Source organism: Nothobranchius furzeri, chromosome 2 (assembly GCF_043380555.1).
Source record: "Nothobranchius furzeri strain GRZ-AD chromosome 2, NfurGRZ-RIMD1, whole genome shotgun sequence".
NCBI lineage: Eukaryota > Metazoa > Chordata > Actinopteri > Cyprinodontiformes > Nothobranchiidae > Nothobranchius > Nothobranchius furzeri.
The window spans coordinates 75,841,521-75,854,868 of NC_091742.1; the positions used below are offsets into that span (position 1 = coordinate 75,841,521).

Consider the following 13,348-nt stretch of genomic DNA (forward strand, 5'->3'; position numbering starts at 1 on the left):
GACCTCATGTCATATTTACTAATCAGCTATGGCTGATTTATTGTTTGGATCACAGTGAGTTACACTAATTCTAATATATTTTTATTTCTATTATACATACATACTTTTTAACTGTTATTTTCACATGACTGTTATCAGGCTCTCTTGTTCTGGTTCTCATGATAATCCCGTGTCTTCCAGTAAGTTATCTTGTGCTTACTTCATCTGTAGAATGTCTCTTTACTTTTGGTAAATTGTACTGAGTCCAGAATAAAGACTAGTTGGCTGTACAAGATACAAACAAGTATCACATTTTGGAAATATATGAAATGTATTTACGCTGCTAATTTAGCTCGAATACTAATAACTGCCATATTTTCCGGACTATAACTCGCACTTTTTTACATATTCTGGCTGGTCCTGCTACTTATACTCCGGAGCGACTTATATAACAAAATATGTAGGCTACACCGCGCTGCTGCGGGCCGACTCCGACCCGCCCAAGAATGAGTTCCCCTGTCCCGCTGGAAGGGTTTCAAACACCGCCAGCATCTGTTAGAGCCTGTGGCGGGGTGCTGAGGGCCGGCTCCAGCCCAGGAATGAGCTCTCCTCGCCGGCCGGGAGGGTTTGAAACACTGCCATCCTCTCCTCTGCTGGCTGTTGTTCATTCTGTTATGGTTACCGGTGCTTGTGTTGCAATGTGAAACGCTTGGTCTCAGATTTTGTAAGAAAGATAATAAAATGTCCCCCCAAAATACGACTTAAATATATTTTCTCTTCTTCATGATACATTTAATGGCTGGTGCGACTCAGGAGTGATAGCGCTGAAAAAAACTGTACTGAAAACTTGCTCAAAGCAAAATGTTTTCATTACGGAAATAAATTATAAACTTACCGATTTAAAACTTTTTTAATACAGGTACTTCTCACGAACAGGCGCAGAAAACCTCCACCTAAACTCCGTGTAAGGTTCAGGTCGATGGGTGTTCCAGTTAGCTCCGGTTGGGTTGAAGCTAGGTGGCTACATCCGTTAGCTCGGCTCCCACCTCCGGTTTAGCTTTGGGTTAGCCAGGGTTAGCTTCAGGTTAGCTCGTAGCTAGTTCGCCTGGGTGTCGTCACTCGAGCCCAGCCTTACAGCCACACCCTCAGCGCCTCCTCTCTTCCCTTTTATGGAATTGTCTGGGCTGGACGGAACCTGTGACACGGTCAAAATGGCGGTGGTGGCCACCTCCCATTATAGACAACAAACGTGTTATTGGAGGCAATGGAATCCGTTTGTCCAGTATGTACAGTCTATGATCTGTACACTTGTGTTTACAGACTTGTAGTTGAAAATGTCACACACAACTGTATTTTATTTCACATGCATGTGAGTGTTTCTTACAGGTACAAATTTAGCTTTGCAGGTTTACGGGTATTGGTGTACAGCTCCTCACACTGTACTGCACGCACACACACACACTGTTTTCAAGCACCCATCATGTAGTACAAATACACACAACAGATCTACAAGTTTGTGCTTTTTGAAACAGATTGACCTTCATAGTTATGCTTCTTTTTTCTGTCAATAGAGAGACCTACCAGTATATGTGAACTTGATGAGGGACAGCCAGCTGCCACATCTGCCCTTCATGATACGTCAGGTAAGTTTTGCACAAGTGTGTGTGAGTGTGTGTGTGTGTGTCCTGCAAACATTAGAGAAAATTGAATGTCACATATTGTATTTTAATAGAATATGTGAAATGGTCCTTATAGCAATGTGTTGAGTTACGCTTCTGTTTTCTGTCAATAGAGAAGCCTGAAAACGATCAACCAATGAGTCCCATTGAAGGTGATGAGCCTCTTTCTTCAGACTCAGCCAAGTGGCCATCAGTCAGGATGGATCACAAGGAGGTTATTGTGATTGACCCCCTTGGCCATGAGAGGATTTACCAAAGAAAAATTATCCATAATTGGAGGTAGTGTGAATCTGGTCATCAAAAGTCAGTTCCTAAGTTGTTTTTATTGTGCTAACAATGTCACTAATTTGAGTATTTATGTGCTACTACATAGGGATTTCTTGAGAGCCAAAGATGCCAGACAGGGCGACTGGAAGGTCAAAACTCTGCCGCATGGCCTACAGCACGATGCCAGCAGTTGCGGGGTCTTGATTTTGAGGGTACCAAGAATACAAATGCAATAATTTTTGTAAATAAGATTTAAAATTTAAGATAAAAATGTTGTGTAGTTTGCAGAAAGCTTCATGCAGGTGGGAGATCTGCAGTCTGTTAGCACTGCACCTGCTCAAATGTTCCAGGACAGGATAGACATTGCGACAAAACTCCTGCAATGCAAATTGCATACACTTTCAGTCATTTACACATTCTTTTTTTTTTATATTGTCTCTTTTAATCTCTGGGATTAAGCTAAGATGTTTGGAGATGGTGCATGGCAGACAAGACTTAGTTTGTGCATGCACAAAGGATACATTTTGAGATGTAGTAGAATAATGGATTACAGGTATGGTATATGGATGTGTTAAATGAGGACAGAGGCTGTGTCCGAATCCAGAGGTAGGATGCTTGTGAGTACGGGTCCTCGCCGGTCTAGCAAGGCCGGGTCCTTGCTAGACCGCTTAAACCGGAAGTCAGCGGCTCTGAATTCGGACAGTAGTAGCCTCGTTTTTATTCCCGCCCCCAGGTCCAGTTGCTTAGCTACCGTGACGGCGGCAAACAGGCTAACAAGCTAGTCAGAGGTGAAAATGGATCCACAGCAGTATTCCCTTTTATTTTTGGTTTTTGAGGAGCTGCGACTGCTTAGTAAACATCACCGGCCTTTGTATTTAAGACTGAGAAGCAGCCATATCCAGGTATAATTATTTTTTGTTTAGTGAACCAGCTTTCAGGCATTACATGTTAACTTTAGTGCTAGTTTCATTTATATTTTAAGCAACAGAAAGACATATGGCTGAATATACACATTAGTATAGAGTAGACTAACATGCATATAGTTAATTTAACCTATATTCATCTAAAATAATTAATGGAATGACATTTTAGAAGTTTGTATTTGATCATAATGCTTGGTTCTGTGCATAAAGTTCATAGTAAAAGTAGCATTACAATGTGTTTAATGTGTATTGTCCTTTTCAACTTATGCCTAATAATGCCTAGCTCTCTTCTAAAAATCTCAAGCATTTATACAGGTTTTTTTTAAAATTGTTTTATTGTTCTCTACTTTTCTTTTAACAGAACAGACCCCTGTACTGTAGGATAAACATGAGTGTGCCAGTCCTGGACCGGTTTTTTAACCAGGAAAATCCCAGGCCAGATTTTTGTCTGAGCAGGGAGTCTTTTGTGGTGTTGCTAAGTCTCCTGAACCAAGATCGGCGACATGGTTGGGGTGCCACAATCGAGACCCTGGTGTTTCTGTTCTGGTTGGCAAGTGGAACATCCTACAGGGTGGTCTCAAGAGTATTTGGGATGCCTCGCTCAACTGTCCACGACATCGTCCATCGAGTCACGGAGGATGTGGTCGCAATCCTCCACCAGGTCATTCACCTCCCCAAAACCCCAGAGGAGATGGAGATTGTGTCTCGTGGGTTTGCTGGGCTGGCTCGACACAGAGCTTTCATGAAAGCAGCAGGTGCGATCGACGGCTGTCACATTCGGATCAAGGCTCCGAGCGGTCCTGATGGTCAGTGCTACAGAAACAGGAAACTGTTCCCATCTATCATCCTGCAGGCAGTTTGTGACCATCAGGGCCACTTTATCGACACCTATGTGGGCTGGCCTGGGTCGGTCCACGACTCCAGGGTCCTCCGGCACAGCCCACTGTACAGGCAGTCAGCCTTTCCTCCTCCAGGGCACTTCATCCTCGCGGATGGAGGGTACCCATGCCTCCAACATCCACTCCCCCTCATCACCCCCTACAAACGGGTGGTTCAAGGTGTGGGAGCCCAGCGCTTCAACAGCCATCATTCCAGGGCACGCTGCATCATCGAGCGTGCTTTTGTAATGATGAAGACCAGGTTCAGGACCATCTTCCTGAAAGCGCTGGAGGTCCACCACACCTTTGTACCTCATGTAAGTTAACACAAAGTGGAAATAAACTTTGGGTGTAATCTTTGTTTGGGAATGAAATATAAATTAAATTTTTATCTCTATTACAGGTCATCACAGCATGCACCATCCTGCACAACATCTGCCTCAGTGCTGGTGACATTGTGGTGCAGGACGATGAACTGGAGGATGATGCTCCAGAAGATGAGGGGGAGGCTGGTTTGGAGGCAGTCAGTGGTGCCCTCTGGCGGGACCAACTTTCTGCTGAGGTGTCTGCTCTGGAGTAAGTACCACCAGATCACAATTACTGTTAACAGGCAAGTAATTTACGTAGGAATCTAGTTTAAAAATCATTTAGTCCTGTTATCTGCTAGAGTTACAAGTATTACAGTATACTCATGATCTCCTTTATTGCATATATCTGAATGTTAGTGATGTGACAGCCGTCGATTGAGCCAGCCCAGCAAACCCTTTTGATGGACGATGCAGTGGTCAGTGAGATGAGGCATCCAGAAGCACTCTCTGCAGACCACTCTGTCTGATGTTCCACTTGCCAACCAGAAACGTTCAGTCACGGATCTCGGTTCCTGCACTCCATCCACCTCAATGATCCATGTTCAGTAGATTTAGCAACACCACCAAAGACTCCCTGCTTTCCAAGTTTACTGTATATATTTTACTTTTATCTTTAATTTTATTCCTTACAGTGTTCCCTTACCATTTATTTACTATGTTGTTACTTGTTAAAAACTGAATAATAAAACTGTTAAAGAAAAAAAAGAGTTATCAATTAATAGAAATTTTATTACATTTAAACAAATAACAAAAACATTCAAACACATATATAGAACCTGAACCAGAAGAAACTAAAAGAAAAAAAAACCCATTTCTCTGCCATCCTTTCCATCAATGCAAAAAATCTGTCCATCCTTCTTTCTCTCCTCTCCTCCGCTTCCCTCTGTTGTCTCATGTCCTCCCTGATCAGGTCAAGGAGCTCATCAGCCCTTCTCCTTTTTCTCCCTGATGAGGACTCCGGCTTCCTTCCACCACTCTCCCTGTCCTCTGTCTCACCCACTGCTGCACTTGGCCCTGGAGTGTCCTCGGGAATGGAAGCAATAAGGACAGGAGGCATAGTGGAAGGCCTCTGTCCCAACACCTCATCCATGGGGACAAACCAGGGCCAGGTTTCAGCAGTGGGCTTTCCGCTGACTCCCTCTCCTGACCCTGGATACTTGCAGTCCTACAGACAAAGGGAATTAGAATTACAAGGCTTTATTGTCATTTAACAACAGAGAACACTGTGGGCATAATGAAATTACTGATGCACCTTAAAGGTACTGGTTCTGGATGAGAATAGAGAGGAATAGAAGAACAAAGTCAGATTATGAATCATAGTTGATAAAACATGCAATAAACAATATTTTAATTTATCAACATGGGAGATGAAAATTGTGTTCTGTGTTTTTTCCGCCTAAAACGAAATTAAAAACATTAAATCAGTAATGTGGTTTCTTAAATATTAACTTAAATAAACATTAAACTTAGTTTTCGCTATTTTTGGCGTTCGTTACATGATTACATAAGATGCAAGCTCTTTTACGGTGAGTTTTTTCCTATTAGACTTTCAAGCAAGTTTACGGTGGGGTGTTAACCTTAAAACAAATGATGAGAAGCTTTATTCGCTAAATAAACACACACACACGGGAATTATGACGGGACCACCATACAAGCTCGTTCTCGCTGATTTCTGCTTAAAATGTACTTATACAAACGAAAAATGTCTATAAACAGAACCGTTTTCAGCTTAGTTTTCTACCGCTATTTTCCTTTTAAAAAGCCTGCTGGGATCAAGCTAGTTTACGGTGGGTTTTTTCCTATTAAACATTCAAGCTGGTTTTCGGTGGGGCATGTTTTAGCCTTAAATTACATGAAAAAAAAAACAATTTGCGGTATTAGATCTTATATAAAAAACAAACCAAAAGTGCCCAAACACGTATTTTATTTTTTTGACCGCTATTTTTTTAACTAACTTACATTTTAAGCTGTACTGCTGTCCCGCTCCGTCCGCCGTTGTTGCGAGTGTCGAGTCCAGCGGCCGGCGCGCAAAGCATGCTGGGATACCCTTGCTCCTGTGAGGATCTATCAGACCCATCCTCGAAATGTGGGTGGAGCGAGGACGCGTTTGAGGCATAGACTGTACATACTGGACAAACGGATTCCATAGACTCCAATAACACGTTTTTTGTCCATAATGGGAGGTGGCCACCATCGCCATTTTGACCGTGTCACAGGTTCCGTCCAGCCCAGACAATTCCATAAAAGGGAAGAGAGGAGGCGCTGAGGGTGGGGATGTAAGGCTGGGATCGAGTGACGAACTAGCCACGAGCTAACCTGAAGCTAACCCTGGCTAACCCAAAGCTAAAGCGGAGGTGGGAGCCGAGCTAACGGATGTAGCCACCTAGCTTCAATTCAACCGGAGCTAACCGGAACACCCAACGACCTGACCCTCACACGGAGTTTAGGTGGAGGTTTTCTGCGCCTGTTCGTGAGAAGTACCTGTATTAAAAAGTTTTAAATCGGTAAGTTTATAATTTATTTCCGTAATGAAAACATTTTGCTTTGAGCAAGTTTTCAGTACAGTTTTTTTCGGTGCTATCACTCCTGAGTCGCACCAGCCATTCAATGTATCATGAAGAAGAGAAAATATATTTAAGTCGTATTTTGGGGGGACATTTTATTATCTTTCTTACAAAATCTGAGACCAAGCGTTTCACATTGCAACACAAGCCGGCCCTCAGCACCCCGCCACAGGCTCTAACAGATGCTGGCGGTGTTTCATATATTTCCAAAACGTAATACTTGTTTGTATCTTGTACAGCCAAGTAGCCTTTATTCTGGACTCAGTACAATTTACCAAAAGTAAAGAGACATTATATAGATGAAGTAAGCACAAGATAACTTACTGGAAGACACGGAATTATCATCAGAACCAGAACAAGAGAGCCTGATAACAGTCATGTGAAAATAACAGTTAAAAAGTATGTATGTGTAATAGAAATAAAAATATATTAGAATTAGTGTAACTCACTGTGATCCAAACAATAAATCAGCCATAGCTGATTAGTAAATATGACATGAGGTCTGGGAGTTTTTAAGTTTCATTCTTTTATTACATTTTTTTCTTAGATCTGTTAAAAGGTCACCATGGCAGCCTGTGTGTCTCCAACATCAGCTACACAACGCAGCGTGTAAGTTCCTGTCTTGACCACTTCATGTATGGTTTTGTACTTTAAACAATTATGACAAACCTGTTATTTTTTCTCCATAGCCATTTGGATCATTGGAGACAGCTGAGTGAGGCGTGGTGCCCAGAGAGCTGCAGAGACCGTCGGAGACAACCTTGGCCTCCCTGACGTCTGTGTCTCCTGGTTTGGTTGGGGCGGACCATCGACATACATACATGTGCCGACACTTTGCGCCCTGTTTTATAAAATGTAGTGATAAAAATAAATGTTTTTGCTCAATTACTGGAATTTCTTTGGTTAAGACAAAAGTGAGGAATAATCATTTACAAGTTATTTGTACAACAGGCCCATTTTAAATCCCAACAGTTTCTTAGCAGACAACAGAAATGTGTTCTTTACTAACTTTACTTGGTTTAAAACTCTTACTAAAATAGTGCCGTATTGCAAAACCCAATCATACTTGTTATGTAAACATTAGCTTTGTAGATATTTTTTACAGATATATATTTGTGTGCAACAAAAACCAAACTTAAATAATTTGTCATTCTTTATTGAAAAACAACAAAATACAGGTATACAGAAGTGTGGGAAAATGATAATGTGAAAGTATTGCTCTTTAAATGAAGTGAGATGAGATGAAGGTGAGATGAAGGTGGACGCCAGCGGGCTGGACGCCGGACGAGGAAACCTGGAGACGGATCGCTCAGACAGGAAGGGAAGAGCTTCCTCTTACCTTGATGGAATTAAAGTTAGCCATCGTCTGAACGCCCAACCGTACGGTCTGAGGTCAAAGGTCGCAGGAAACACACACCAGTCAGCAGTCATACAGATGCATAAAGATAACTGTAGCCATGGCAACCAGCTGACATGTCCCCACTTTCACCAGCACCTGGTGCCTGCCGGGTCACCTGAATTCCTGTGTGATGTCAGCACGGTCGGCCGTGACTGCGGCCATCAGAGGTGACCTCTGATCAGCTGAATGAACTCACCTTCCAGGGTGACGCCGTGTTAGAGTCGGCTTCATCCTGTAAACAAACAAACAAACAAACAAATGAGTGGTAACACAAACACCACGTCTGGTTCTGGTGGAGGCGGAGGACAACATGCACCTTTCCAGGAGCAGAACCCAGATGTTCTTGTTGCTACAAACAGAGACGAGCAGAGTTAAACCAGGAAGTGAAAGGGACCAGCTGCTGCAGACAGGTGACGCTCACCTGAGCCTGAACCATAGGAGCCTCCTCAGCCATCAGACCTTCTGACTCCAGTTCAGATGCCACCTTGTTGATGTCCCTCAGGCGGGACTCGTTGGCCTTCAGGTCCTGCAGGACAAAAGCACCTGCTGATTACCTTGTTGCTGTCGGGTTAACAGGTCTGGTGTTAGAACGTGGTGGATAAGAATGTTCTGACGGGCCGAGGGTTCTGAACTCACCCTGCAGGACTGGGCCTGCTTCTTCAGGGCCTGGATGCTGCTGCCGTAAGCCGACAGGTCCGACATCAGGGCCTTGTGCTTCTTCAGGAGAGCCTGTGGAGCAGAACATCAGAACCTTCAGCTCGTCTGACACAAGTGGAGCTTTCTCGCAGCGATGGTCCAATCGGATCCGCCACCGTAAAACAAACCCTGCTCAGTTCACCGCAGACGCAGCTCTGCGGGTGTTTAGTGGAAAAGCGTGAGCCTTCTGCCGGCTGCCACGTGTCATGGCTGCTCTGCAGCGGGAACACACATCACAGCTTGTAAACCGTTTGAAATAAGAGCGACGGGAACACGTTTGTCATCACTTCCTGTGCGAGGCCAGCACTTCTACCCCTAACCCATGAGACGCTCAAACGAGCAACGACGTCTGGTAGACAACCGAAGGAAATGACAAATACAGAAACACTAATTATGAAGGACTGGAAAGAGAGCAAAGAAAAGCGATTGGAGTTTCTCAGGAAGGGACTTCCATACCTCGGCCAAGTCCTCGTCTTTCCCTTAGTCTGGACTTCCAACGATGGGCTCCTTTCCCCGTCATCCAGGACTCGGCCTCATTAGCATCCGCAAAGTACTGCTGGGCCTGCAGAGAGTCCTCCAGGTCCTGCCTCCTCTGGGACGCCTTGGCCTTCAGCGTGTCCCAACGTCCATGAAGCTCCCACAGTTTAGTCTTCACTTCCTCACCAGCGAAGTGACCTGGACCCAAACAAAGTGAGCCAGAACCTGCAGACACCTCAGAAACATGTCAGGACCAGACCTGCTCTACCTTCCTCCACCATGGTCTCTCCTTTCTGGGTGACAGCCTTGATGCGAGGTTCATGACCTGTGATCTCAGCCTGCAGAGCCTGGTGCTTCTTCAGCAGGTTCTGGACACCAATCAGGTCCTTCCCTGAGGACACATGTTAGAGCTCAGCATTATGCAGTAGACAGACCAGTTTAACCCAGGGGTTTCTTTCTTCTACAATCTGCTCTTTAACTGTATTATTTCCTGCTATTTCAGCTGTTAACTTTATTTTTTCTCTAAGTGTTTTTCTCCCCAGAAGAAGCTACAATGGTGTTCTGCTGAGCTGTGGTGGCCTCATGGAGGGGGCCATCGGCTAGCACACTGCTGCTAACCACTTAAACATTCTCCCTCTCCTGATAATAACTTTTTCCTCTCTTTGATGTTGGATGTGCTACTACTAGTTTACCCGTTTAATTATAGATTCACTAGGATAAATACAATAAAGTTTATCTCTCGCCAAATAGAACATTTACTAAGAAATCACAGTGTAATGTGTGTGTGTGTGTGTGTGTGTGTGTGTGTGTGTGTGTGTGTGTGTGTGTAAAAGCCATGTGTAGTGTTTATTTATAAAGCATATGTTGTTGGATTTTATCCAGAATCGAGACTTTGAAAATATATAGTTTAATTACAGTTTGATTTATTTGACATCTGTATAATGTTTATTATTTTGTTTTTTCCCCCTAAATACCTAACGTTTGAGTTTAACATGAATATCAGTCATTCATCCCAATACATAAAGTTACACATTTTAAATTTTAATAGGGGAAGACTGCAGGAGGGAGCGGTAAAATACAGGGGGTCCCCTGCAAAAACTAACTTTACGAGTCTGATGAAACTTGCTGGTGTTCCCGCTGCTTCTTCGGTAAACAGCGCCAGCAAAAACAAAGAAACTTGGGATCTTGTTGGCGTGGCGGTGGGATTTAAGGGAAACGCTGTATGCCCTATAGACTTCTCAACGAGCTGCAGTATTTCTCCGGTCAGCCCGCAGCAGCGAGGCGCCGCATCGGTCAGCCTGCCCGGCCTGACCGCTGGGGATTACCGGATGAAAGAATGGAGCACAGGTGTCCCTCCAAGCGGCGCGCTCCGTCATATTTCAACCCATTTTTATCTTAAATGCACTGGGTTTTACCAATCAAAATATGCCCTATTAATTATTTTACCGTATTTTACATTTAAATTTCATGGTTAAAAAGTACATGCTACATGTTAAACTGATAGTTAGCTAGCTACTTCGGTAAACTCAGCTAGGCGGCAGTGACATAAAATACAAATATAGATTTTAACTTACCGAAAAAAATGAAGTGGAGACTCCTTGGACGCTCTATTAGTGCAATTAATACCACAGCAAATCATTTTGTCCAACAATTGCACCAATAATATCCAAAACAGAATTCACAAGCACAGAGACTCAAAATCCCGACACAGTTTCCAGGAGGGACCGAGGCTGTACTGAGGCCTTTCCACGGAGCTAGCTCTGTGGTCACGTGGGTCTGAGGCGGCGGTCACGTGTGTCGGCTGCTCATTAATTATACAGAATTTTAGGCTTTCAATACATTTAAACAGAAGAGTGAGGAAAAAATTCACCCCCCTCAGAGTTGTCATGAGTGTAAACTAGATAATTTAGACAAAAAACATGTTTTGGAACCAGGCTGTAAACATGTTTATTTCTGCTGTGAAATCGGCATTTTTAACATGGGAGTCAATGAGGATTTGCTCGCTTCTGGCACCAGCCCCCAGCGGATGAGGGTGGAACTGCAATTTTTCTTACTTCCGGGATGGGACCATTTTTAGAGCGGCATTGTGGGGGCTTGGTTTGAGGACGCGAGAATGAGTATTCTTGGAATTCGGACAGTACTCGTCGCTGCGCTTTGACGTCATCGACCTCAAAATGCGCTCTTACAAGCATCCTTCCTCTGGATTCGGACACAGCCATAGTGTCACGATTACAACACATTCTTCAAAACAAGGAGCTATTATTTTAGTTAAAATTCAAGCTAGACAGTGGGGTTGAAGTAGAACAGTTTGGCACTTTTAAATCATGAAGCCCTGGTAATGGGGGAAAACCCCAGCCTACCAGAGGCATGAACAACTTGCCCTTCATGTAGTCAGTGAAAACAGACATGAAGACTCAGCACAGTCATGGGTGACCTGGAAGCAGTGGCAGCAAGAGGGAACATGTGCCATGGGGCAAATGCAGTACCCTTTGCTGATAATTAGACAGTTCATTGAAATCAGGTGTGGGTGAGACCATCCTGCTACATTTACCTTGCTATATTAAGTCTGATTGTATTAAAAGAAATTCTCATATGCCTATCTTTATATTACAGATAAGGTGGAAGACTACTGTGTTTCATGCAACATGTTGCACTATGACGCATGCAAGGACATCAATGAAATGGTAAAAACACAGCCATAGAATTGTATACTTCCAATGCTTTAAACATGAACTTATAACTGATATTTTTTCCATTCTGCCTCATAGATACAGTGCGACTTCCGTCCAAGATGGACTCACAAAGTGTGCCACCCATTTTGTTGACCTTTTCAAATGTAAAATGTGTGAATTGCAATAAGTGTGTGTGTGTGTGTGTTTTACTTGGAAATAAAGTTTGTATTACCTTTCTTATAACTTTTAAGTTCTTCATGTTCAGTTTTTCATTCAAACTGAGACTGATCTTTATAACAGGAATCAGTGAATCAACTATTCTGCTTTCTTTTGCCATTGCACCAACTTGGTGAGCTTCACTGGAAAAAAATGTACTGATGAATGTGTATCACAAATTTATTTTTACCACCCAATTCTAAAAAAAAATTGCATTGAGCATCAAGGATGTCATACTGTTGTCAAAAACAAAAAGTATGACAATCAGACTAGTAAAACCACCCATCAGGGTGTCATACTGTTGTCAAAAACAAAAAGTATGATGATCCGACTGGTAAAACCACTCATCAGGGTGTCATATAGCAAAAAATAAAAATAAAAAGTATGACGATCTTAGAGTATGCCTGTCTGACTGACTAAGTCTGTCAGACAGGCATACTGTGTAATACTATACGGGTATGACAGTCTGACAAGGTATGGCGACTGGATAGAATGATCTGACAGTGTATGCCACCATCAGGGTGTCATACAGCAAAAAATAAAAAGTATGACGATCTGACCGAGTATGCCTGTCTGACTGACTAAGTCTGTCAGACAGGCATACTGTGTAATATGGGTATGACAGTCTGACAAGGTAGGGCGACTGGACAGAACACCGGCAGCACATGCGCGCTTTGTTGTTTACAACCAAAACTTTCTTGAAGCTAAAGCTGAAATAATGGCCAAAGGAGGAGACGGCAGCGCTAAGGACATTTTTTTTATCCCTCAAAGAAGACAAAGTGGGAAGAACGGGCATTTTTTGGATATTTGAAGAATGCTGAGGGACAGTTGATAGAAGACGGCTATCCTGTTTGCAGAACGTGCAGAAAAAGTGTCTGTGAAAGGCAGCAATGCTTCACATCTCATGACACATCTGCGTGACCATCACCCACAACTCTACAGTCAACTCAAGGCAAGCTAATGTTAGCGTTTTAGCTAAAATGCGTGATCAGAGGATTTGGGTTGAGGGAGAATGCAACGAGTCGCTATATAAAGCAGCCGCAGCGCCGCTACCTGCATATAAACCGTGTCGCGGACACCCCCATGTTGAAATGATGCAATGCATTACGGGGCTCCCAGGGGCAGATAAGAGTTGGTCTCTCTCCGAGAAAAATTATGAATTTATGACATTTTCCCAAATCTGCAAAACTCACTGGAAGTACACAAACAGAGGACAATAGTTTTCTGATA

General features: G+C 43.3%; 2 protein-coding genes across 7 annotated transcripts; one reads left to right on the forward strand and one right to left on the reverse strand.

Moving 5' to 3' along the window:
- Window positions 1–3,440: 3,440 nt before the first annotated feature.
- Window positions 3,441–4,404, forward strand: LOC129160140 (putative nuclease HARBI1). The gene is made up of 2 exons (XM_054737312.2): window positions 3,441–4,043; window positions 4,130–4,404. Exons 1-2 carry the CDS (start codon window positions 3,441–3,443, stop codon window positions 4,304–4,306), a joined length of 780 nt encoding a protein of 259 aa, XP_054593287.2. The 3' UTR covers window positions 4,307–4,404.
- A 2,838-nt stretch (window positions 4,405–7,242) lies between these two features.
- Window positions 7,243–13,239, reverse strand: LOC129160148 (spectrin alpha chain, non-erythrocytic 1-like). Of its 6 annotated transcripts, XR_011519060.1 has the most exons (8): window positions 10,805–13,239; window positions 9,499–9,621; window positions 9,210–9,428; window positions 8,694–8,786; window positions 8,479–8,583; window positions 8,374–8,406; window positions 8,254–8,289; window positions 7,978–8,045 (listed from the first exon to the last, which is right to left on the reverse strand). XR_011519060.1 is itself a non-coding variant. In XM_054737323.2 (6 exons), exons 2-6 carry the CDS (start codon window positions 8,757–8,759, stop codon window positions 7,968–7,970), a joined length of 318 nt encoding a protein of 105 aa, XP_054593298.1. In that variant the 5' UTR covers window positions 8,760–8,786; window positions 9,210–9,299; the 3' UTR covers window positions 7,243–7,967. The 6 variants fall into 6 exon arrangements, 1 of the variants encoding a protein (XP_054593298.1); XR_011519061.1 differs by lacking the exon at window positions 8,254–8,289 and having other exon boundaries at window positions 7,243–8,045; XR_011519058.1 differs by having other exon boundaries at window positions 7,530–8,289.
- Window positions 13,240–13,348: the final 109 nt, after the last annotated feature.